Source organism: Diospyros lotus, chromosome 1 (genome assembly GCF_014633365.1).
Source record: "Diospyros lotus cultivar Yz01 chromosome 1, ASM1463336v1, whole genome shotgun sequence".
NCBI lineage: Eukaryota > Viridiplantae > Streptophyta > Magnoliopsida > Ericales > Ebenaceae > Diospyros > Diospyros lotus.
The window spans coordinates 41,764,133-41,791,041 of record NC_068338.1 but is presented as its reverse complement, the minus strand read 5'-3'; the positions used below and the strand labels follow the sequence as shown (position 1 = coordinate 41,791,041).

At 38.9% G+C, this 26,909-nt stretch overlaps 2 protein-coding genes across 5 annotated transcripts; one reads left to right on the top strand and one right to left on the bottom strand.

Moving 5' to 3' along the window:
- The first annotated feature begins 1,997 nt into the window (after positions 1-1,997).
- On the top strand, positions 1,998-5,351 carry LOC127813906 (BTB/POZ domain-containing protein NPY4-like). 2 transcript variants are annotated; one of them, XM_052355043.1, is made up of 6 exons: positions 1,998-2,059; positions 3,052-3,121; positions 3,317-4,245; positions 4,281-4,297; positions 4,338-4,501; positions 4,672-5,351. In XM_052355043.1, the coding sequence occupies exons 1-6, from the start codon at positions 1,998-2,000 to the stop codon at positions 5,224-5,226; spliced, it is 1,797 nt and encodes a 598-aa protein (XP_052211003.1). In that variant the 3' UTR covers positions 5,227-5,351. The 2 variants fall into 2 exon arrangements, with proteins under 2 accessions (XP_052211003.1, XP_052210995.1); XM_052355035.1 differs by having other exon boundaries at positions 3,317-4,501.
- Positions 5,352-15,008: 9,657 nt separating this feature from the next.
- Positions 15,009-26,108, bottom strand: LOC127786947 (QWRF motif-containing protein 2-like). Of its 3 annotated transcripts, XR_008020081.1 has the most exons (7): positions 24,301-26,108; positions 21,968-22,087; positions 18,442-18,558; positions 18,233-18,322; positions 15,944-16,051; positions 15,700-15,854; positions 15,009-15,292 (listed from the first exon to the last, which is right to left on the bottom strand). XR_008020081.1 is itself a non-coding variant. In XM_052314746.1 (6 exons), exons 1-6 carry the CDS (start codon positions 25,720-25,722, stop codon positions 15,795-15,797), a joined length of 1,917 nt encoding a protein of 638 aa, XP_052170706.1. In that variant the 5' UTR covers positions 25,723-26,108; the 3' UTR covers positions 15,450-15,794. The 3 variants fall into 3 exon arrangements, 2 of the variants coding, with proteins under 2 accessions (XP_052170706.1, XP_052170721.1); XM_052314746.1 differs by lacking the exon at positions 15,009-15,292 and having other exon boundaries at positions 15,450-15,854; XM_052314761.1 differs by lacking the exons at positions 15,009-15,292; positions 21,968-22,087 and having other exon boundaries at positions 15,450-15,854.
- Positions 26,109-26,909: the final 801 nt, after the last annotated feature.

Below are 26,909 nucleotides of genomic sequence, written 5' to 3'. Positions count from 1 at the left end.
ATACCCCAAAGAGCCCAGATAAGAGTAGTATATATATCGAGAATAAGTAAAAAAAAAAAAAACAATGCCAGGTAGATACCTTTTGAATTGAATGTAGACAAAGAACTCCCAAGTTAAGCGTGCTTGATCTGGGATAATCCAAGGATGAGTGACCCCCTTGGGAAGTTCGTGTAGGCCCATTATGATAAGTTATCCCAAACCTTCTTATTGCTCGATACGAAGTGTTACAAAAATATATGTTAACAGATACAATTCCTAGTCTTGCTAATATTAAGTAGTCATATATCTTAGATGCAGTTCATAAATTTAAATAGAGTGATAAATGACATTATCAATGAAATGTTATCAAATTCTACGTTAACAAATTATCTTGATAATTTTTTTTCTCATTTTCTAAAGAAAGAAAGAAAAGATCAACTTCTTATTCTCTTCCACATATTCCGATATGTCCAAACACAGCCATAGTGCCTCAAACTAGAAACAACTTTTCCCAATTTTTTTTTTTTTAATTTTGCTTTTGTCTTTTTGTTGCATAAAAGAAAAATAAAAATTCTGAGGTGAAAGTTTGGCTGCTGGAATGCCAAGAAAGAATTGCTTTTACCTTTCATTTTGTTTTTAATGGTGTACAATTTTGCTGTGTTTTTGTGTATTTGGAGGTTCTTGTGTCAATCTTATGGTAATGTGTTCAACCAAGAGGCTCAAAATGCATTAACTACTGTGTTATTGATCTTTGCATTGTAGGTACTCTCTCTCTCTCTCTCTCTCTCTCTCTCTCATACAAAAGCTCAAAAAGGGGTGCATTATTGTGATATATATTACTTTATTTGAATGGTATTTCTTGTGTTTGTAAATCATTTCATGCAAACCAACAATAACCAACAAAGTCTTGGGTTTTGTTGGGGATTACATGGAGAGTGGCTTTTGGGTTTTGTCCACTGATTACAGGTTTGATGATGGTGAATATTCTATTTTGCTTCTATTGGCTTTAAATTACCATTTTCTATCACAGCAAAATAACGATGATGGGTTCATTTCCTTACCAGATTTTTTGGGATTTCTCTGGGATGATTCTTTAGGGTTCCGCAGATTTTGTTGGTAGCTGACGTTTGATTGTTCATTAAGATATTCTGCAGCATTATGTTCCTGATCTTCTCGCTTATTTATTCCTTTACTTGGAATAGATAATAAAGTAAGATACTCTTTGTCTACCGTTTTGGTGGGTTTTCTTCAACTGATACCAAGATGCTGTTTTCAGTTGCAGGTTTTTCAAACTTCAATGGTAAAATTATATCCCCCCACACACATATATATAGATGTGCATTATTTATTCCATTTCTAATTCATTTCTAATTTTGCATACGGGTTTGGAACTTGAAACTTTGAAGAGCATTTGGTGGTATGAATAAATATTCATGGTGGCGTATATTATAAAGAAAACAAAGAAACAGAGAGGAGAGAGTAAAGAGAAGTCAGTCTTGTGCTTGTGGGTGTCTCTGGTTGGGAATTATTTGTGTGTTCAAGAGAGTCTGTTGGCTATGTCTGTCTCCTTGGCTGACTGGCTGCTGCTTCCAGGGTCCATGGGCTTTGCCGCCGGCCAGGGAAACAGCCTCTTCTTTGGCACTCAACTGAACCCGCATCCTGCTCCAAAAAATTAGCTAATTTCATACTGTCACCTCTTTGATCTCTCTCGTTAGTCCTGCATCTGCATGCCTCGATTGCTGCTAATGCTAAGAGTCGGTCATATCGAGATCGTCCAGAGAATCGGTTGTATTGAGAAATCTGGTCCCCACCCCTCCTTAGATTTAGTTGCCTTTTACAGGAGGTTTTTGATTGAGGCTATGTAGGATAATCACTGGTCCCCACCCCTCAGATTTAGTTTCCGTTTACAGGAGGTTTTCGATTGAGGTTATGTTGGATAATCGGGATGCGTAGTGAGGAGGGATTGTTTTGGAGTACTGATAGAGGAGTATCATCAGATTGATTGATTGATTGCCAAGATGAAGTTCATGAAGCTTGGATCAAAGCCGGATTCATTCCACATTGACGGCAACAATGTCAGGTGAGATCTTAATTAATTAGATAATCTGATTATTCCCCTTTCCCTTGCACTGAAAATTTTAATTTTTGTTTGGGAAGATGTTTGAAAACTCCATCTTATTTTCCTGTTAAAATTGCAGATAAATGTTCCCTACGAACAAAAATGTCGTTAAGGTTCTTTGTCATCTCCTTCTGGTGACTGGTGTTTAGTTAACTATCAGTTAATTAGGAAATATATATATTTTAGCATGCAGTTCATCGGAGGCTGGTGAGTTTGGCTTGTCGATTATTGTTTGCCCACCCTGGCCCATGTTCTTGCCAAAACTATTGTCATTTTCTCTACTTTTACTACTGACCAGCTGTTTTTCTATTTTGTTCTTCTCTTCATATTACTCGGTCCACTCTTGAGAAATTGGAGTCGCGATGAAGGGCTAAAGAAATTTACTCTCGCCATCCTGCACTGCACTGGTGACTAGCCTAGTTGTGTTTTGCTGGGAAAAAGAAAGAAAGAAAAGAAAAGAAAGTTACAATCGCAAGGGCCTTCTCCACTTATTCAAACTAAAATATGCAACTTCCTGTTAACTGCTTATGCGCCTTAAGGTGACTTAAGTGAATACTAATCTGGAGGAATAATTCCTTTAATTAACTGGTAATTAAGACCAATGTTATGCAACTAATAAGACTATAATATAGATGATGCAAGAACAATATAATTAAGCTTAAGCTTGTCAATAAAAAGAAGACCAAGGCAATAATATATAAATGCCACCCCAAAATAAGAAGAGGAAGAAGAATAAAAAAGTACAAGAACAATAAATAAGGATCATATTACTAAGATCTCACGGCAAATAAAAAACTTGAGCCTTGATTCCCACTTTGTTTGTGAAGTGTATCGAGATACGTAAGAGGTATTTTGCAGTTGTTTCTTTGGTGATGATAACTATTGATTGATTGATAAATCTAATTTGTGAGGTTTCATTAATAAATGGATAACATTTTCCAAAATATTTACAGGTGTGTAGCCTCTGATTTGGCAACTGACTTCGTTATTAACTTGGGGAACGCGACGTTCCATCTACATAAGGTACATTTATGGATCAAAACTTTACTACCAAACCACATATAGCTTTTATGTATGAAAACGTATGCATATTCCAAGAGGGTGAGGTGTAATTTTAAGCAATCCTTTTTCTAGAATTTGGTATATTCAGTCATAATCAGAATTTATATTAATCGCATATATATAGCTGATGATGGATTGAAAAAATGGGTTCTTCAGTTTCCTCTTTTGTCCAAGAGTGGCCGCTTACAAAAGCTAGTGGCGGCATCCACAAGCGGCGCGGAAGTCTACATCGATGACATTCCCGGCGGAGCTATTGCTTTTGAAATATGTGCCAAGTTCTGCTATGGCATGACAGTCACTCTCAACGCTCATAACGTCATTGCAGCTCGGAGTGCGGCTGAATACCTGGAAATGCATGAGACGATTGAGAAGGGTAACCTTACTTACAAGATTGATGTTTTCCTAAACTCTAGCATCTTTCACAGTAGCTGGAAGGATTCTATAATTGTTCTTCAGACTACCAAGCCTTTCTTACCTTGGTCTGAGGAACTGAAGCTGCAGGTCAGTCTCTGTATTGATGCTATAGCTTCCAAGGCCTCCGTTGATATTTCCAAGGTGGATTGGCCGTACACTTACAACAGGGAAAAGCTTCCCGAGGAAAGCGGGAATAATTCTAACTGGATGGCACCCAGGGATTGGTGGGTCGAGGACTTGTGTGATCTAGAAGTAGATTTATACGAGCGGGTCATAGCTAACATAAAAAATAGAGGGATCATTTCTGGGGAAGCTATTGGAGAAGCCCTCGAGGCATACGCTTCAAGAAGGTTGCCAGGATTGATTAGCAGGGGCGTGATCGAATCGAAATGGAAGACTCAGACTCAGACTCAGACTCGGTTGACAGTGGATACCATTGTGTGGCTATTGCCTGCAGAGAAAGGCTGCGTGTCTTGTAGGTTCTTGCTCAAGTTATTAAAAGCAGCTACTTTGTTGGATTTGGGGGAAATGGCAAAGAAAGAACTCATAAGGAGAATAGGACAGCAATTGGAGGAGGCATCTGTAAGTGACCTCCTAATCCAAGCACCAGAAGGTGAAACTAGGATGTATGATGTAGATATGGTGCGTAAAATACTAGAGGAGTACTTTAGGCTGCAAGATGAGAATGCTCATCGAGTTCAATTAGTAGAGAGCCGTCAAATTGTTCAGGAGATAAGAAGGGGGGGTCGGATTTTGTCAGAAGCATCAAAGCTCATGGTGGCAAAGCTGGTCGATGGCTACCTGGCAGAAATCGCGAAGGATCCCAACCTCCCTTTATCAATATTTATGGATCTCGCAGAGATGGTGCCCAGTTTTACTCGTCCTGCTCACGATGGCCTGTATCGGGCCATTGACATGTACCTCAAGGCAAGACTAGTACTTTTCCCGTTTCTTTAATTAACAACATTACACTTACATATATATATATATATATCAACTTGCAACTGTACGTACGTGGTGGTTAATATATATATATATATATATATGTAATTAATAATTAAGATAAAGTACATGCATGGGTGTTAATTTTTCTGCAGGAGCATCCTGGGATTAGCAAGAAGAAGAGCGAGAGGAATAGGATTTGCCGGCTGATGGACTGCAAGAAGCTATCAGTAGACGCATGCTTGCACGCAGTCCAGAACGAGAGACTGCCATTGCGTGTAGTGGTTCAGCTTCTCTTTTTCGAGCAGAATAGAGCCACCAGATCCTCGGGCAGCAGCCCCCCTAAAGGCATTATTATTAAGGATTTAAACAGCGGCTCCCACTCCCATGGCAGCTCCAAATCAGCAAAAACCAATACAAATGCAGACCAAGATTTGGATGCTGTGGCTCCAGCCGAGGAGAAGGTCCGGGCCCTGAAAGCTGAGGTAGCCGCTGCCTTGAGGCTGGCGAGCGACACAAACAGTAGTTCAGACACAGGAGGAGGTAAAATGAAAGGGTTATTGCTTATTATGTCTAAGAAGATCATTTCTAAAATCTGGTCGACCAAGGCTCGGCATGGCTCTCACTCGCCGGAGAGTCAGGGTACTACAGCCAACGAGGAAGAAGCTAAAACCACGCCTTTGCGACACCGGAGGAATTCAGTCTCTTAGCAAACTAGCTAGTGATTGAAGAATATGAATTGTTTGGTGGGCTTCTTCCTTTTTTAAAAGACATGATATCGGTAAGTGCAGAATTATAGCTTGTGTTCACTGGAAAAGAAATGAAACAAATAGTATTTTGGAAGAAGAATTTGAATCAGCTTATAGATAGTAATAACAGCCTAACACTGATTTGCTTGTTGAACATTATTGGAACTATAGGGTTTTGAGTGGTGAATCTCTAGGTTGCACGGAAAAGAAAATGAAAGACGTCTCCGATATGAAATAAAAATGGAGAAACGACATTTTTTTCAAAAAGGTAGGAAATCAAAATGCAGGGTAATTAAAAAAATATAGGGGGTAAAATGTAAATTAAGAATATATAAAAATTGGAGAAGAGAATTGGAATTGAGTGCGGTGGAATTGGAGGTGACAACTGAAGATCAAAATTAGAGGAGGTTGAAGATAAAGATAAAGAATAAAAAAGAAAAAAAATAAGGAAATAGACATCAAAGAGAAGAACGGAACAACAAACATCATAGGAATAAAAAAATAGAAAATGATAAAGAGACGCGAAAGAACAAAGGAGGCGGACATCATAGGAGAGAATGAAGTCACGACCCACACAAGCAAGGACCACACAGTAGAAAGAAGAAGAATATTGAATTGAGCACTAGACGAATTTTTTTTTTGTAATTTATGAAACGCCCCCAAAACATTTCACAAATTATAGAAATAGCTCGAAAAAAGTTTCGAATCATCTTTTTCATTTCCAAAATGGAAACAATTTGAAAATGCCAAAACAATGTCTCCAAATCATTTTCGTGCTTTAGAGGTGAATCTTACCCTTTTATCATGTTTCTAGGGTTTGAATATGAAAATTGGAAGGAATTGAAAAGATAGAATCAAAACTAAGAAAATTAAGGGGAGAATTAAACTAAAAAAGAGGGAGATAACAACAAGAACAGATGGAGAAATGCAAACAAAATTGAGAAAGAAAGAGAATCAAACAGAAACGAAGGAGAAATCTAAAAAATTGAAAGAAAAATCAAAAATCAAATTATTATTCAACTATGACATTCTCTACCTAATATAGCCTATTTGTAGGCTATCTTTCAATTAGAATATAACTGAAGGGTACAATTGTGATAATAACAATGTAGAAGGAAAAGAGAAATACATATAAGACATAATTAATTATTATTATATCTTTGAAGAACTTTGGGGTCATGATAATTCTCCCCTCATCCTTTAAGAGAGTTCTTGTCTCCAAGAGGAGATTAGCCCTATTCTTCAAGTCCATGCTTTCACTATTTGATTTATCTTCATTTCCTTCTTTCTTCTTCTGAGTCTATTCTTCTTTACTTTTAAGCTCCATCTCTTTTGTTGTTCCCGCAATTGTAAAACGTAGTCCTCAAATATATCCATGACAAAGCTTTCTTCTCCAATTAATTTGTAAGTTTCAATAATTTCCTAGACCTTCATGCAATCATTACGCCTTCCTTAGTCCCATTGATAATTATTCGCTTTGTCTGTTTCCAAATCCCATTAGACTTACATTTACAGACTTCAACAATGTTTTTAAAGCATCTGTTGCTTCCTACTTACTAATGTACACCAAAAGTTCATCTGCAACAAATTTCTCCTCTAATGCTATTGGAGTAACTTTTCCTGCAATTGTTATTCCTTTCTTGGCATCCTAACTATCTTCATCTCCAATCTAATTTATAGCCAACATATTAATTGAATCAATGTTTTGTTCCAATACTACTTCATCAACTTCATACAAATATAAAATATGATCCTCGCATATCTCCTTGTCCAACCTCACTTCCTTGTTGGAGTCTTGAGTTTTAATTGACTGGTCCATTTTCGATTGTTTCTCAAATTCGTGCACTACTTGATTGGTAGCCTTAGAAGTACCTCCAATCTGTTTAATGCTCATAAAATAAATTTTAGGTTGCAATTTATGTTTTCTGTAAATGGCTTCCGATGCTAACTCTTACAGTCTAGCCTGCTCAATCACTTGTTTTACCATGGCATGATGCATCACTTTCATAGTAGGCCTCAAATCATCGCTTAGACCACTGATGAATCTTGATATAAAATAAGACTCCTTCAAGGTTAGATGAGAAATGAGCATTAGTGCTTTCAATTCCTTAAACTCAACCTGGTAATCCATAACAGAGCCTTCTTGTGTTAATTTATTGAACTTTTCATTGCAACTCTATCTCTAACTTGATTTAAGACTAATTCATTTGTTTTCTACAAACATTGGGTAGGCTTCCAATGCTTGCTCGAATTGGTTCCATAGTGGAACTTGAAAAAAGTTCCTCTAGTAAACTAATCCAAAATCTCTACTCGAATTGGTTTCATAATGGAACTTGAAAAAAGTTCTTCTAGTAAACTAATCCGAAATCTCTGTGAAATCAAGATCATTAAGTCATCCATTTTTTTATTAAGGTTGGTGATTTTCTCTTGGAATCCATTATCCATCTCCACAATTCAAATTCGCCTGGATCTACTTCTGAATTTGCTTCTAATAATCGCCTCTTGATCAGTTTCTAAGAACCTTTTTGAAAACTTATTCCAATACTAAAATTCAACAAACCTAAATTTATTGAAACCTAAATTTAGCAAACATAATCCACCTCCTAAATCAATCGATCTGACATGCTTTCAAGTTCTACTCAAAATTAACTATTAGATGTTAGATCTAAATCAACCTCCTGAACTTGATCATCTCTGACATCATTTGTAGTCTCCTAAGATACGATCGACTCTATTGCAGTCAATAGAATTCGTTGGAATCACAACCAGAAATCACTTGAGGAAATCAACAACCAAGAATCGTTAGAAATTAACTATCGTGAAGCATCAAGAATCAACAGCCAAGTATCGCCGAAAATTAACAACCGATAAGCGTCAAAAATCACAATCGAGAATTACTTTGCTCTGCTTCACCTTTAAAGGATCAACTACTTTACTTGGTTACAATCTGTCTTTGATGTCTTCAAGTCAAATTGGAATTACTGCTAGGAGTCGTCTATCAACAATTGCAACTCAAACGACTCTACTACTCTGAATCGTTAAAATTAAAGTTGAAAATCACTTGAATCTACTTTGCCTTGGTCAACTGCTAAAACTTCTGGAATCACAGTCAAGAATCGTTGGCTCTATTCTACCTTCAAATTCGACTTAGAATCACTATTAAGGTCACTTGTAGATCGCTTGACTCATAGTCAGGAATCGATCAACTCTAATACCATTTGTCAAGCATGGTACTGCCCTTATTCTATTCCTTCCCCACGTCAGGAATAGCGGGCAAGGCTTATACATGCTACAGTGCATACAAAAAGTGAAGCGAAGAGTTTCAGGGGGAAGTATCCCCCTGAACCCCCTCTGTTCCACCTATCTGCTCCCCAAGCTGAAGGCGAAGCCAATAATGCAATGTTGATAGCATCAGTTATATTTGATATTAGGCTTTCAGTCGATTACCATAGATGACTGGTGAACCTTCAGCCCTTGCAGACCAACCTTCAACCCTTGCAGCTGCTTGGGTGGGCTCTAGGCTTGTAGCCGATATGTTTAGAGCGTTGGCCCATCGGGCATCTTGTAGTAAAAATTTCCACATAATTTAGTGAAGCACTTCAAGTCTTTCTTGGCCATGTGCACTGATTGCTTTAGTTCTTGAATCACATCATGTCTCTAATCTCATTCTTTAATAACATCTTCATATAGCTTATCGTTAAAGTTCCATGAGCTGGAGCTCGTCGCTTGCTTATCTTAATGATAGCTTTATCTTCATTATCTTCGAACTTTATCTTTGAAGCGTCAGTGGCCAAAGAATCAGCATGTCGATTGGTAGAGCTATTGACATGGGTTAATTCCAAATCAATTTCATCACACAGCTTCTGCACATGGGCAATGCAGTCTCCCTATCACTTTTTGGGCTACCGGGAGACTGCTTGGTGTTTGTGCCTACCCTTACCACTATTAAGAGAATTCGTTCGTGCACCACACCCGTGGTTCACTCACTAGAAAGAGAGGGAAGGTAAGGTTTCTTTTTATAAGAAAAGGAGCTTTCAGGGGAAGTATCCCCCCGAACCCCCTCTAAGGAGAAGGCGAAGCCAAAAATGCGATACCGTATTCTTGACGAAAGTTAGGAATCGATGCTGCAATTTCGATTCTTGTATTGCTAAAATTGGGTCCCCATACTATAATAGGTGATGAATCAGAAAGGTAGGCAGCCCTCGTTAACGAATGAGTAGTTTGGGACAGGAAAGAGGGGGAATACATGTGTATAATTCACATAGTAAGAGTAGCTATTAATCATAGCTATTGAATAGCTAGTCCTACTAACAGCTATAGTTACTAGAACTCATAGAAGCTACTGCATAGCTGGTACTGCTACTACTACTAGTACTGATAGCTACAAGCATGGTACTGCCCTTATTCTATTCCTTCCTTGCGTTAGGAATAGCGAGCAGGGCTTGTACATGCTACAGTACATACAGAAAGTGAAGTGAAGAGTTTCAGGGGGAAGTATCCCCCCGAACCCCCTCTGTTCCACCTGTCTGCTCCCCAAGCTGAAGGCGAAGCCGATAATGCGCAGCCGATAATGCGATGATGATAGCATCAGTTCTATTTGATATTCGGCTTTCAGTCGATTATCATAGATGACTGGTGAACCTTCAGCCCTTGCAGACAAAGTCCTGCATTTCTCAGTTAATGAGTTCAGGGTTACTTCTAACTAAGGAAATAAAGGCTGAAGACAAAATGGCACTAGTTGATGTGTGGAATTCGTGAGGGCCTCCAAGGAGGCAAGGGTAAGGCTACTACGATAGACCTACTATTTTCTGTCTTCGCTGAGTTATTAAGGGACGGGAATGGTAACCCTTATAAGCCCTGGTAATCTCAGTTGTTATACTATACTCGACGATGGCTCCATACTGCTATTTTATAGTATGGGGACCCGCAATAAAAGAATCGGATGGCAATCATTTTTTCGCTATAGTAGGTACTGCCCTTATTCTATTCCTTCCTTGCGTCAGGAATAGCGGGCAGGCACTTTCTTCTTCCTTAATTCTCCTTTGGGTCATATAAGGAGTATTTAAAGTGAGTTATAACGGTTATCTTACTTTGAGTAAGGGTACGGCACTACCTGCAATGCAGTCTCCCTATCGCTTTTGGGGCTACCGGGAGACTGCTTGGTGTTCGTGCCTACCCTTACCACTGTTAAGAGAATCCGTTCGTGCACCACACCCGTGGTTCACTCACTAGAAAGATAGGGAAGGTAAGGTTTCTGTTTATAAGAAAATGAGCTTTCAGGGGGAAGTATCCCCCTGAACCCCTTCTAAGAAGAAGGCGAAGCCGAAAATGCGATACCGTATTCTTGACGAAAGTCAGGAATCGGTGCTGCAATTCCGATTCTTTTATTACTATTGTCACGAAAGGGGTCCTAGGGCGAATACACCTTGTAGCTACAAGTTTTGGTTTATTTTTTTGCTTACTTTCGTTATTTCCAAATTGCTGTAATTCTGTTAAATTCCTTATTGTATTTGCCTTTAGTCATATTAGCTGGAAGATTCCCCACGTGGAGGAATTAGAATAGGACAAGAAACGGTTATAACCGCATGGAGGAGGGAATTTGTTGTGGTAGCTTCCACCGCCGAGTGCTATATATTCCCAGCTGGTTAGAGTAAGAATCATCAATGAGAAAATCAGAATTGTTTCTCCTCTCTCATTCTTAATTCTTTCTCTCTCATTCTCCATTCTCGTCCTCTCCCTCCCTTGCTCTGTTTCGTTTTGTGTTAGTCGAACCCCACTCCTAACTCAATCCAAGCTAGGATCAGTGGATCTCACGAGGGTACCATGACAATTTGGTATCAGAGCCACCTTTCCTTGGACAACCGAGATGGAAGTCGGTAATGGCAGAAGGTACTCGTATGAAAAATCTAGAATCACAACTCCAGCAAACCAACTCGGCTACGACCGACTGTCAAAATCGGATCGACCAACTGGAGTTAGGAACTACCCGTAACCATGAGGCTATCATGGCGTTGGACAGGTGAGTGGAGAACTCCATGGATGGAATGGAGCGGAGGCTGGAAGGGTCCATCGTCCGGGTGCGAGATGAATTGAGTGCTCAAATGCAACAGTTCATGGTTATGTTCGCCCGCCAGAACCCAGTCCGACTGTCTCCTGATTTTCCACTCCAAGAGCACATAGAACCAATCCTACAGAGGAATGAAGCTAACGGGGAACGCGACACCTCGGAGATTGAAGCGGACCCAAAAGAGGAGCTGACTAGATTGATGGACAAGGCCCGAGACAGGCCTGTTAACCCTCGCGCAGGATTTCTGATGCCTCGGATGGATATTCCCACCTTCGAGGGAATTAATCCTCAGTGGTGGCTAAGGAAGTGCGAAAGGATGTTTGAGTGGTATGGCATCTCTGAAGGGCAGAGGGTACCCCTGGCTACGACTCATTTTAATGAAGTGGTGGATGCTTGGTATCAAGGAAATCTTCAGCATGGTAGGATTTACGCTTGGGGGGAATTCTCTGAGAAGGTATGCGAGTGGTTCGGGGAAAGAAGTATGGAGGATGTTGTGGAGGAGTTTAACAAACTGAGGCAGACCGGAAGAGTGGAGAATTACCAAAGGCGCTTTGAGGAACTGAGATCTTTCATGATCCAGCACAATTCTCACCTCTCGGAGGCTTATTTTGTGTCAAGTTATTTAAGTGGCTTTAATGACGAGCTCAGACCAATGGTGAAGGTGTTGAGACCTTGATCAGTTGAGCAAGCCTCCGAAAACGCTAGGCTACAGGAGATGGTGGTGGAAGCCTTAATGAAAAAGCAGAGGCAGCAAACGAGGGGCATAGTTGGAGGGCCGCCTAATGCTGCGAGAAGACACTCCAACCGGGATCAGGCGAGAGGAAGTAGTGGGGTGAGAGAGGTGGCAGGCCCCAACCTAACTTCTTTTGGAGAACAACTAAGGGAGCAGAAAAGGCTGGCGGGATTGTGTTTCCGGTGTGGAGAGAAATATCATGCGGGCCATCAGTGCAAGAGACAGATACTGTTGTTGGAAGGTAATGAGGAGCCTGAACAAGCAGTAACAGAGGAGGAAGAGGCTAAAGAGGATAATGGGGAGATATCTATCCATGCCTTGAAGGGGGTACCTAACAGCAAAATAATGAAGGTAGAAGGTCGAGTTAAAGGAAAATGTCTGATGGTTTTAATTGACAGTGGAAGTACCCACAGTTTTTTAGATGAAGGCACGACTAATAAGCTGGGGTGTCAGCTCATAGGGACGCCTCCTCTGAGTGTGACCGTAGCCAATGGCCAGCAAGTGATGAGTACATCAACGTGCAATGGATTTCGCTGGGAGATGCAGGGTGAATCCTACGAAGCAGACCTCAGATTGTTACAACTGGGGGGATGTGACATGGTGTTGGGGGTGGATTGGATAAAGATAGTAAGTCCGATCAGTTTTGATTTTAATCGATTGGAGGTGTCATTTGAAAAGGAAGGAAGGAGGATGATACTGGCAGGAGGCAAAGAAACCGAAGCATGCAAAATGATGACAGGAAGGAGGTTACAGAAGGTGCTCAAGGGGAAATGGAGTCAGCTAGCCAATCTATTCTCCATCATAACTTCGGAGGAAGTTCCAAGAGGGTATGGAAAGGCTTACCTAACGATACCTAACGATCAGCTCAACTGGGGAGTCCTCTGACCAGGTAAATCACTTAGATTGCATTAATGAATTGTTGGCGGATTATGAGAACCTGTGCATGGAACCTAATTCCTTACCTTCCGCCAGACCATATGACCATACCATTCACCTAAAGCCGAACACTGAACCCATTAATGTAAGATCCTATCGGTACCCACCTCTCCAAAAGACTGAAATAGAGAAAATGGTTTAAGAAATGCTACAACAGTCCTTTATCAAGCCCAACCAAAGCCCCTTGCGTCTCTTGTCCTACTAGTCAAAAAGAAAGATGGGACATGGCGATTTGGTGTGGACTACCGCCAACTCAATGCCATAACTGTTAAAGATAAGTTCCCTATACCCTTGGTGGAAGACCTCTTAGATGAACTTCACCACGCCAAAATCTTTTCAAAGCTTGACTTGCGTTCGGGGTATCACCAAATTAGGATGAGACCGGACGATGTACATAAAACAACCTTTAGGACCCATCACGGACACTTTGAGTTCTTGGTAATGCCATTTGGGCTTACCAATGCCCCGGCCACTTTTCAATCCCTAATGAACCGGATATTTGAGCCTTATCTTCTAAAATGGGGCCCCGCTCATTCAAGTATTGGTGAAATGGCATAGGGGTGCAGTCGGAAGCGAGACTTGGGAATACCTGCCTAGCCTACTCACACGATTTCTCATGGCTGCCAGTCTCCTCAACATTTCTTGAGAACAAGAAAGCTCTAAGGAGGGGGGAATTGTCACGGAAGGGGTCCTAGGGCTAATACAACTTGTAGCTACAAGTCTTGGTTTATTTTTTTGCTTACTTTCGTTATTTCCAAATTGTTGTAATTCTGTTAAATTTCTTATTGTGTTTGCCTTAGTCATATTAGCTGGAAGATTCCCCACGTGGAGGGAATTAGAATAGGACAAGAAGCGGTTATAACCGCGTGGAGGAGGGAATCTGTTGTGGCAGCTTCCACCGCCGAGTGCTATATATTTCCAGCTGGTTAGAGTAAAAATCATCAATGAGAAAATCAAAATTGTTTCTCCTCTCTCATTCTTAATTCTCTCTCTCTCGTTCTCCATTCTCGTCCTCTCCCTCCCTTGCTTTGTTCCGTTTTGTGTTAGTCGAACCCTACTCCTAACTCAATTCGAGCTAGGATTAGTGGATCTCACGGGGGTACCGTGACAACTATTTCTAAGGTTTGCTTAAGATTTGAATAAGAAATTTGAAAGGAATCGAAAAGATAAAATCAAAACATTAAGAATTGGAGAAAGAACTAGACTCAAAGACATGGAGATAAAAAACAAGAATAAAGGGAGAAATGCAAATAGAGCTGAGAAAAAGAATAAGAGGGAAACGAGGTAGAGATATGTGAAGTTGAGAGAGAAATCAGAATTTAAATTATCATTCAACTATGATATTTTCTACCTAATCTAAATTATTTATAAGTTATTCTATCTTTTAGTTAGAATACAACTGAAAGATACAACTGTGACAACAATATTATATAATCAAAAAAGAAATACATATAAGATATAATTATTATTACAACCTTAGAGTCGTGGCACCTTTTAACACAGGAATTTTCTTATTTGTTTAGAGGTGTTGCTAATCACAAGATTAATATTGCTAATCAGTAGAGATTACTAAACATACCAACGTACCATCAACTAAAAATCAAGTAGAGATTAAGCATATGTTTTTTTTAAGACTATTATATCTTATTTGAAGCTTGAATTAATGAACGTATAGTTTTAAGTTCAAAATGATTTGAGGAATGCAATAATTATATGATTTAGAATAACAAGAATATGCTAGCATATTATTTTAATAATATTTTTATACAAAAATTCTTTAATGTTTGAGAAATGGGGAACCGAAGAGCAATCTTTTGTTCTTGGGATTAATATTGTAGGAATAAAAAAGGAGACATTTATCATATTTACGAGCTACATCATTTTGTATAAAAATTCGTATAAAATCCTTATGCATATATCATAACTCATAATTATTCATCATACCTTGTGAAAAGTAAACAGATACTCACATAAAATTTGTATACAAAAGGTGCTACTAAAATATCATAGAAAATGAAATTTTCATAATTATTTGCTATTTTGGTGGATGTTTTCTCTTCAATCCGATTATTCCGAGTAATAAATACGTGTCATACCCTCTTCACATTCAGTGAAGCTTTGCCAAGCTAGAGAAAGTGGAAAAAGTCTGCTTTCCTTGCCTGGCAAATTCATTTCCCAATCTGCCATTCCAACTTCACTAAGCTACTCAGGCCACTCTGTAATTGTGCATTAAACCTAACATAACGGCCACCTCCTGGCGAATGAACCACCCGGAATCCAAGGGAATTTTGCTGGAAATCAGAAGGCGTGCGATATGTAAGATCAAGATCGTCAACATAGATTCACTAAATTGAGCCAAATTTACGTTACATTCAGGCTTGCATCAAACACTAGAATGCATATGCAAACTCAGCCAGAACGATTACAGAATGGACGGCGGCATTCAGATGACAAAATGAAGGATTTCCCCAAGAACTTGCTTAATAACAGTAATCCAAGTATTACATATATACATATACGCGAGTTTTCGTGTCATGGGGCATGTATACAGCTCACTAGCAGGAGGAAAAGATCATTACCTATAATCCTTTGGATACAGAAACATACATGAAATGCATGGACAGGGAACACCTCCAGAGGTTCCAAAATTTCTAAATGAGAAGCCAAAACTAGTCATTCAGTCAAAAGTTATTATTACCTCCAGTGGCGTGGGGTACCTCTGCTAGGTCGGCAAGTTTTAGTATCAAGTTAGCTTTTAGATAGTCAAATGAGATCAGTTCTGCACACTTGTTGTCAGGCTTTAGGTAAAGAATGAAGTTGTAAAACATGAGTTTTCAGACTGCAGTCTCTAACCTGTTTATGGAAAAAGCGGAAGGGGGAATTATCATCCGGCCATGAAGCACAACAAATTTTCTGAAGAACAAAACAGAGGCCAAATCTACCTGCAGGGCTGCCAAAGCAGACAAGAAATCTTTGCATTGTTCAAGCAAAGCCCGCTCTTTGGCAATCACTTTTGCAAGTTCAGCCACCAAGAAATTCACTTCCTCCACCTGGAAATGATGGATGGTGTAAGATATAACACGCTGGATAAAATTAGCTTTCAGCAGACATTCAAATCTATGCATGCTCCAACCTCTGTCTTCAGCATAATTCCAAATCAATTCAAATTAACATTAGAATGAACTGAACCGAGAATGTCAGGGAAGAAGGGGGCGGGGGAATTGCTTGACAACTGCAAAATGTGATGGAGCCCTGATTGCATGATTCGTCCAACTATAAACCAACTTTATGCCAAACTGAAATATTAAACACTTTAACAGAAACATTCAAAAGAACTGCCAAATAGTTTTTGAGCAAATTTAGAAAACCCATTTCTATACATGTTTTGACATTGAAAATAGGTAGAAAACATAATAATGGTAAACATTTACTACTGGTAATTTCCTCGAGGATTGTGCCCAATCTAGTGGGAGGGAGGGAGGACAGAAAAGTGTGACTTCCTCTAGCTGGAGGTGGTTTGGAATAAGAAATTGAGCATTATTGTAGGTCTACACAGTTATAGAGGCTTCTGATTTGGAGGGGTATCTAGTCTGTGGAATGGAGTTATCGTTGAATAGTATGGTCTGAAATGGGGAAGTTGGTCTTGGGGTTTGATGTGTTCCCCCCATTTGCTGGGGGTTTGAAGAGGATGTGAACATCTGGGTCACTTTTGCTAAATTTGGTTCCTTTTTAGTTCAAGGGTACTAGGGTTTCTTTTGGTCAGTAGAACAATTAGGTCATGGTCAGTTGTACAAGTTTGTTTCGGGGTTTGTTTAGTTCACCAAGGATAATATGTTCCAGTGACTAATTCTGGTTCACTTTCAAGCATAATCTTGTTGATTTGGAATTGGACTCCTTGATGGCTTTCCTCAACATTTTGCATAACATATAAAAACAAGGCAGGGTGAGGACAAATGAGTTCACCAGCTGTCAGGTTTGGAGCATTTTCTATTTTTAGGCCCTTTTTAACAAAGGTAGAGTCTTGCCCATGGAAATCTTTTGGAAAATTAGAACTCCACTTAGGGTGTCCATTTTCATCTGGACAGCTTCTCATGGCTCCATTCATTTTGGATAACTTCAGGAAACAAGGTTGGATGGTAGTTAACTGGTGCTTTCTCTGTCAAAGGATGGGGAGTCAGTAGACTTTGTGCTCTTAACTTTCATAGTGGCTTGTGACAATTTGGGGACTTTTTTACTTTCGAGTGCAGCAGGTGATGCCAGTTTTTGTGACAGGTTTTTTAGGTCTGGTGGAGTTCAACTTGCCCAAATATGTGACATCCTTGAGCTCAGAAGACTATTCTTTTTTCTACTTTGCTGCATATTTGCCACAAGACAAACTTGAAGCCCTTGAGGAAGTTGAGGATCAGTTTCTCACGTTGAAGAAATGATACAAGTTTACCTTTTTTCCGTGGCCTAGAGAAGATTCCTTTATACTCCTCGAGACTTTTTGAATTCTATTGACAATTTATATTCAGAGTACCTTGCTTTGGTCTCTGTATAGAGTTTGCCTGCTCTTCTGACAGTTTGGTTCTGATATATATACACACACACACATATACACAGCAATTTATTAACATAATATCAAATCTCAATCCCACTATGTGGTGTCAGCTACATGAATTCTAGCTCATCAATCATTTCTATCTATAGTCCCATCTTCCATAAGACCCTTACAATTCGTATGATATATAAGAGTCTCTCATCAAGTTTTTCTTGGTTGTCCTCGACCTCTTTTGCTAAATACTTGTTCCATTCTATGCACTCACCAAAAGGAAAAATCTGCCTAGGTTGATAGAAGATCCAAATCTCTCATGTATATTGGCCACCCTCATCCTAGCATAACCACAATAAGAATATGTCAATTATTAAGCTAGTGGATTGTAACAACCTCCTACTTCATACAGCTGTTGACAGTGATTTCACAAGAATGCAAGACAATTAGGTCAACTGAATCTGACTGTTCTATAACTTATGACCCAGGAAAAACCATTATGACTGGCACATATCACCTCTGTAGCCATTCTTTGCCTTACTTCTACCTAAGAAACTTTTACCAAACATGTAAATAATCCAAAATAAAGCAGGACCAATCAGAATTTGGAGAAAAATCCCCTTGTGGTTGCAGCTTGCTGGAAACAACATTGTTGAATGCAAGGTGAAGGATGGCCCCAGAAATGACCAAACGTGATTACCTTTGACAAAAGTGAGCACACTGAAGATGCCATCGCTTGTGCCACATCAACTGCTGAACCAACGGCATCCTTTATACTTTGGATGTCAGCCTGTTAAAATAAGGTAAAATGTTGTCTTTTCAAGCTTTAATATGAGAGTTAGCTCAACTCTTGAGAAACAAAACAATACTGAACGCAAGGAAAAAGAGTAAAATAACCAGAAGACATACAATTGCTCCTCCAACAACTGGAAGACGAAGGGTGCTAGCCTTCAATGCTTCAATTGCTCCAAGCAAAGAAACAGACTGGTCTTTATCCAAAGAAGCCCAATCTTCCAAACAAGTAATCTACATTTGCATGAGAAAGTTCAGACATTACAGATGTGAGGAAAGAAAACGCAGCAAAACAAATGTTCATAAGCCGTCATCTAAAATAACAATTAAGACACATGACAACCTAACAGAAACTTTCCACTATTAACATGTCATATGCTTACTCAAGTAAACCCAGGTTCCATGTTATCTTTGGATCCTTCAGTTAGCAAGGTAAAATTGAACATAACAATGTGAACTCTCCACATAAGCAGCTCCTTCCCAAAGGGTATAGTGGCAATCCAAAAAATAATCAACTAGTATGAAAGGAAACAAATAGTGGGGCATCATATTTCTTGGGGGAAAAATGAAACTGCTGTACTGTCGAGGCAAATTTTACAAAAGAATGACAACTTCTCTGACTTAAAAAACCTATAACATCTTGAAGCATGGTTCGAGATATGTCCATGACCTGATTGGGTACTTCAATATCCCCAAGTTCACCAGCCTAACTAATGGAATTGTCAACAACAACACTTACATCATCCAAATGCCTTCAAATCATAAACAATCCCTCCAATTATTGGCCTACGAAGCTTGCCATCAAAACAAAATTCTGAAGTATTAAAATGCCTTTCCCATTTATCAGTGTTCTAAAATGCGCTAGGTGTTGGTCGGGTGCCAGATTGGGGCCTAGTGCCTAGGAAAACTGTGTTTTTAAGAACTGAGGCAGCCTCAGACGATGCTCCCGTACTCCCAGTCCCATCCGACATCATTAATTTATATATATACACCTGTAATCGAACAAGCCTGCAACAGATACCTATATATATATATATATATATATAAACAGATCAGACTGGTTGCAGGGGTGTGTGTGTGTGTGTGTTTATACGATTGATTGCAGAACATATATACCTGCAAACAGAATGGTGACAGCGGGTTGGGTTTGGAGAAGAGAATGATGACGCGTTGGGTTGGAGACTCTGCACAATACAAGAAAACGACAACAAAGAGAATGACAGCAAAGATGGGTTGGGTTGGGTTCAGAGAAGAGATTGACGGCAAGAACGATTCGGAGAAGAAAACGACAACGGCTTGCAGACTTACTTGCAGTGGCAGCGGTGTGGCAGCGGGGGAAAGAGACAACGGTTGTAGGTTGTAGCGGCAGCAGCAAAGGGGGAAGAGTGAGGAGAATTAGAGATTTCTTTGAGGAGAAGGTTGAAGTATCACACGAAGTAGGGAAGGGGGGGATTTCTTTGGGGATTGGCATCGTTTTCTGCTTTGGCCAAAACAATATCCTCAAAAAAATTAGGCGCCACTTGGGCCCGATGCCGTCTTGCATGTATTCGCGGCAGTGAGGGGCCGCCTAACACCTCGGCGGTGCCTAGGCCACGTTTTAGAACACTGCCATTGATTACTTAGAGAATCATAAAAAAGGTATTAATGTATCTTGCTTGAACAATTATTAAGGAGGCAGTGGACTTGGCTCATTAATATCATTCATAATTGGGGAAGCTTGATTATAATTTTATATAGTTGTTGGTCATTTATATTATCCTGCCTCGTTTGGGTAATGTCCAAGGTATTACTTTGGAACATTACTCCTCCTTATGTGATGTACATACAAAGGAAGAAACAAAAACGTTTCCCAAAGCATACCAAGTTCATTACAATTACTAAAGGAACATCTTTTTTCGTTTTTTTTTTTTTTTTGGGGGGGGGGGGGGGAGGAACCAAAATGAAAGGGATGACGAATGGTTGTAAAAATCCTACTCTTTTTTTACTTTTAAGTAACAAAAGTATAGATGAAGAAATTGACAAAAGGGAGCAAACCTTGTACAAATGGAAGCACAAAAATTCTACAAGGAAAGCTCAACAATACTAACCTTAATCCCACAAGGTGAGGTCAGCCAATGGATTCTAATTTGCCAAATTTCGGGAGAAACAATTTTTGCACCAAAAAAAAAAGAAAAAAATAGAAGAGAGAACATACAGCAAAACTGCTAAACAATTTTTTTCTTAAATTCCTTAAATGCCTGTTTTCAACAAGTATTTTTGAACTAACCTATGAAGAAAGTTATTAAAGTACCCAAACCTTTGGCGTAAATAGTAATGGACCTTTTTTACATGGAATAAAAATAAAAAATATATCTCCTATTTTCAAATAAATGAAAGCAATACTTGTGTTATCACTCCCATAACATTATGCAAAATAGCCAACAAAAATTTTATGGCTTTCTAGACTAAAAATTTCACAAGTCTAATTGATTTTCTCTAAGGCTTATAAGTTATTGGAAACTACAATTTTTGACCCACAGCTCGCATGTCTAAATCACATTTTCTACACAAGCTGATGCATTTCTTACCAACCTCAATTTGTGAAGGACTCTTTATGCAATTGTTCAGCAAAAGAGGTAGATCTAGATTCAACTTCCTTTACACATTAGTCTAAATGTGTGAATCAGTAGTAATTAAAATTTTAAACTTTAAAGTGTTCTCACAAAGAAGCACCTAACTCAATGAGTCCAGGCATGAAAACAGACATGACCATAGATATGATATACAATAATTTGGAGAAGATAAGGATAAGAATATGGAAGTGATACAATAAATCTATATATAATTTATATTAGCAGCATCCATAAGCATAATAACAAAGAGGCACAAAAATATTTAAAAAATACCACTAATAAAATATGAAGATACCATCTAACAAAAAATCATTTAACTTTAAAAAAAAAAATAAGTAACTGGCTTTGCCATAGTAGTAATTAGGCTTCAATTTTGTACTTTACCTTACCTTACCCTTAACCTATTGTATTTGCAACTTTTCCACCAAATAAAGTTTTAAAAACTCTATTAAAACCCTGTCGTGTCCTCAGGTATATCCACCATGTATCCTAAAGCATCCATAGTAGTAGTAATAGTAGTAATAACAACAACAAAAGATTAGGACATACCATTTGGCATGTCTGATGTGTATCTCAGCATGCCTGACAACTATCCTTGTCTAACACGTGTCAAATACTAATAAGATACCTAAAATAAAGTGTTTTTACTTCCTAGGCTAGTGTTTTCAAATTGAAAGTGATTCAGCAAAATGATGTCAAAGTATAAGATATGAATATACTGAGGGAGATCATAGATGGAACTTTAATTTCAGCAAATGAAGGTGTGGTCGGGATTCAATTTCTTCTGCCAGTTTGACTGTGTGAGCATCAATATTAGGTTTGGTCTTGGAGTGTTATCAAATGGTTAAGACATCGAGGAGAAAAAATAAAAAAGAAAAACCATGATACATAATACACGCCAAAGCAAGTACAAATTGCAAAAAAAATACATGCCAACGCATTTCTAAAATAATGCCAAGAAGAACATAGAACTTTGTCCCAAAAATACCAGCAGGATTCATACAAGGAGAATGAAAACACACAAATTTTACCTGCCGCTTCAGAATAGAAGCAAGCTTCAACTTTTGTCTCAATAATTGTAACCGATGTCTTTTTTTGGTGACTGAATCACGTAGATCTGAGATTGTTATCCAGGCATTCCACATATTTTTCTGGTATAAAGGAAATCATTAAGCCAATAACATCACTAACAGTACATGATGCTATTTTTGTGGGCAATATGAGCAAGTTCAAGCATCAACCATCAAGACAATAAGCATGCATTTTTTAACAGAAGTGCAACAATGAAAATGTGTCATCAAGACTTCAGGAAATACAGAACACAGTTGAGATCAAGACTCACTGACAAGGCACTAAAGTTTCTCAAACTTGCTTTTTAGCATGTTATAACATCTTATTACACCATGCTTCCACTATTCTTCTACAGATCCAAAATATGAAGCCAATTTCCTACTCATACCAACATCATGAGAAATTATGGAAATCAAAAGTTGGATGAGCAGGACAGCACATGAAGAAACCACATGTTTGCATTTTCTCAAGGAAAATGGCATTAGAAAACTAGAACAAATGTTTAATAGATTTTCCTGTCTGATAAGTACCCATACGATAGCCCCATAAAATAGCTGCAATTGGCTACTACTATCCTTCTCCAGCATTTTGCTCTATCTAGGCCCACATACTTCTTTAAATATAACTAATAAAAATAGCATTGTCAAGCAGGGTGAATACCTTAGCAGGGGTTCAAAAGTATTGAGTGTTAGATAGTTTGATATGCATTGTTGGGCCCATTCCTAGCAACTTATGCCTTTGGGGCAATGGATAACATATATCAAACTTTGGTTCTAAGAGATTCTACGCTCGTAATCCTTTGCCAGCTCCCCCATGGTATTTGTTATGGTACACTAATTTTATTTTGCGCTTGTGCAATTTCCAATTTAGAAAGTTAAGACAGCTCTATATACATTATTAGGTTCATTTCTTAACAGTTTAAACTTTTGGGACAATTGATGACTTAAAAAGAGGGCAGATACCTGAGGGTTAAAGTTGAACCTTATCATTCTCAGGAAATCATAAATCATCACTTCTTTGGAGCATATTTAATTTTTGTCACAACTTATCCAAACAACTAATCAAAACTTCACGCAGATGCAGTAATCGCTCTGATCACAGATGCCCAACCATTCAGGCCAATTTTTTCAATACAATCCTTTGTTAAATCAAGTAGAAAAATGCACCTATTAAAGAAGGAGATCTGATAATCATAGACAGTCAAATTAAAAGCAGAACTAATAAAGAAGGATCACATGCAAAAAGCAGACTTTGTAAAAGGAGAAACTCATATCCCTTGCCTGTCTCAAGTAGAAACATAAGAAGAAAAAATCACATTCAAAGGAGGAAGGAAGGTGAATAAACATATATAGTAATAGGAATCAGGAATCATGAAATAATGAGACATTCAAACAAAAAGTGTTAGGTGAAAAATGAAACTTTAGTTTGAAGCATTAGGAAGTTAAGAAGGTTTACCAATTATTATCTCAAAGCTTGTTTCATACTTGGACGCAAGTTTCTAGGAAATGATATTTCCTATAATTCCTTATAACTGACCACTAATGTAAACTCATTGGATCAAACATCATGAATTCTAGAGAAATGGGCGAGCTAGAATCATGAAGCTGACCCAATCTAATGGAATTAAGGCTCTATATGTTGTTTTCTGAACTTTGGGTCAATAAAGATCTGGAAAACCTTAATGAGGCAAAATCCCCAATGTTCTTGGCTGGGTCAGCAACAAAAACAAGCTACCAATCTACCACTGTTTTTACAATCACATCAATGAGGCCTAATACTTGTTGAAATGTTCTGATCACTTATTGTAAATTATAAGGCATCCAACAAATTTATTTATGAGAAGATGAAAGAAAGCTCAATGCATTTACTAAACAATCATGTAAGAAAAGAAGCACAAAGGTTACCCACATAAAAGAGGTAAGATCAATTTCTTTAATAATGAGCATTGACCCCTTCCTCATTACAATGTTGCGTCTTAAAGAACTAAGCTAAATCCATCTGGAAAGCTAGAATCTATGTAGCCAATTACACCGAGTAAAACTAGGTTTATTATGTTGTTGCAATAACTTGAATACAAAACTAGTTAAGCAACAGATAATACCATCATGATTACCAGTGACATAACATCAAAGAGTGCAAGTCATCATACAATGAATATGCAACATACAATTATTTCCAAATATATATGCGTACATGTAATTGAATATAACTACAACACAGAGTCTCAGATTGGGAACTGATAAGCCAAATTAAAAATATTCAGACAAACAGAACATACTCCTAAATCCCTTACCTCTGCATTACGTTTCTGCACCAACAAGGCAGCTTCTGTCCTAGCATTTACAAACCGCCATTGCAAGTGTCGATTGTACAAAAGCCTTAACAAATGCGCTTCAATAATGCGGTTCTCCCCCACCTTCCCCCTCCTAACGTCAACAGCAAAGCTGAGAACTGAGGGTGTCTCAATATAATTACTATTAATGATTCCAGAAACTGAATTTCTAACTCGAGATGGACTAGGCATTCCCCTTGAGGGTGATGATCCCATTGACGTCATAAGCTTACTTGGTGATGCAGGCCTCATGGCTCCCCTAATAGGAGACGAAGTTGTCCGTGGAGAGGACAACAGATTATCACACTTCTTTGGATGAGCAAACTTTGGTGGAATCATCATTTTTGCAGGACTCGTTGATAATGGTGAACCTGGATCCTGCAACCTCCTCAAACGACTATTTGTCTCTTGCCAAAACCTCGCCGAAACAAACATTCCACGGGGTGCACTCCGTGTCCTTGCAAGCCCACCACATTCTTGCACCCCAGAGGTGCTACCAGAAGAAATACTGTCAGTGTCAGACGCTGAGAGATCAGAAGGCACAGAGGACTCATTAAGTGAGTTCCCATTAACTGAGTTCCCATCTAAGCGATGGTGGATTGATTTCAAGAGTTCAGCATTGCTGAAATCAAGCCCTAATCTACCATCAAACGAAGCCCTCCTGCTTTCATCAATAGCAGATTGCTGCAATGGCCGAACAACATTTCCAGATCCAACCAACTTCTTACCATCCTGAGAGCAATCTAAGCTCCTTGACAAGGGGTTTGGTTGCCGGCTTCTTGCCGGCCACCGGTGCTGATCAATCGGCTTAGAATTCTCCACCTGATCTCCATTCCCCCTCGCCGGAGTACTATTCCTCTTCCTCTCCGGCGTCCCCTTCCTCACATTCCCCAAATTTGGCGTCGGCGGCGCCGCCTTAGTCTTACTGACCGGCAGTGAAAAGGCTTCTCCCTGAAACGAAACCGACAAACTCCGAGTCGAAGTCACCAACAGCTTCGCCGCAGCCGACATCCCGATGCCCGCATTGCCGGCGAGATCCGGCGTAATTTGCCGAGAAGGCGTCGCCCGCCTTCGGTCCACCGACACGGACCGCTTCGGCGCCGAGGCCGGCGTGCTCGGGACGGAGCCCGAATTCCTCGAAACTAGAGGTGAAGGGCACCGCCTGGAGGTGGAAGACGCGGAAGAGATTGAAGAAGAGGCAGTGGAAGAGGAAGACGAAGGCGACATATACCTCGAGGAGACTTGCTTGGATTTAGGTCTTCTAGGAACAGGAACGCCATTATCTCTCTCGGAGGGCAACAATGGCGGCCTTCTCGGGTTCTCATCTCGCGAACCGGTTTTGGGGTTTTGCGGGTCTGCTCCAGAAACAGCAGCCACCATCATCACAAACACACTCACTCAAATCACAAATTAAAAGGACTCGCACCCTCACATTTTCCGTCTCAACGAACAGACGAAGACACCGAGGGAATACAGTGGTACTGCAACTGCGACTGCGACTGCAACTTCTATGGCCAGAGCCTGCAAAAAAGAAGATCAAAACATTCTCGCTGCAACTCGAAATCCAATGATGCGCTTTTGAGGGCTTCCCTTTCAGCTAAATTCGTAGCAGAGAACACCACAGTGTAGAGAGAGAGAGAGGCGATGATCTTCTTCTTCTTTCTTCTTTCTTCTTCTTCTTCTCTCCTCTCCGGTGGGAACAGTGGCAAAGCGATTTGGGGCACACAGCGTTTGTACCACTGGACGTAGGCTTCTCGTGGGTTTGGGGTTTTCTGTACTAAAATTGGGAAGAAGTATCCAAAATAAATATAACCATTTATTATTTATCCTAATCCCTAATAGTAGTAAATTTTAATAAAAGTCTTCGATTCCAAAATCGTATGTAATTTCTTAATGCCTTAATTTAAACTAAAAAAATGAATACAAATTAGATTTGTTGACTTTGTATTGGCTAAGACATAAACATTTGTGATTTGTTAAACTATTTTATTTAAAGTCAAAATGATGTAGTTTTAGATGGTTGGTTTGGTTGAGAATGGTACTTAGAAAATAACGGCATTATTTATGACTTTAGAGAAGACTTTTGAAATTTTCACAAATATATTGTTATTATTATTATTATTATTTTTAAAATTAGTTAATTTGATCATCATTTTAGAAATTCTAAACAATTTATGTATTCTTAATGTACTCTTCTTTGGTAAGCATATTATTATTAAATTATATTATGTCTGACCCTTTTAAAATTTTATCTTTCACCTTTTAGCACAAGTACAAAGACAGCTTGGGTTGGGTTTAGTTTAGTGGGTACCTTTTAAAATGTCCACCAAATTAACTCATCACTAATCCTATCATCACATCACTGAGATAAAATAATTGACTTGTCATGAAATTATATATTCTTTTTAATTTTATTTTATTTTACATGACAGTTGTATCCACAATAAATTACCATAAATTTTTTAATTGATATTCATAATTTTATAGAATTTTATAAATTACCCTTTATGTTAATATATTTCGTAAATTTGATAACAAGTCTTAATAGTAAATATATATATATATATATT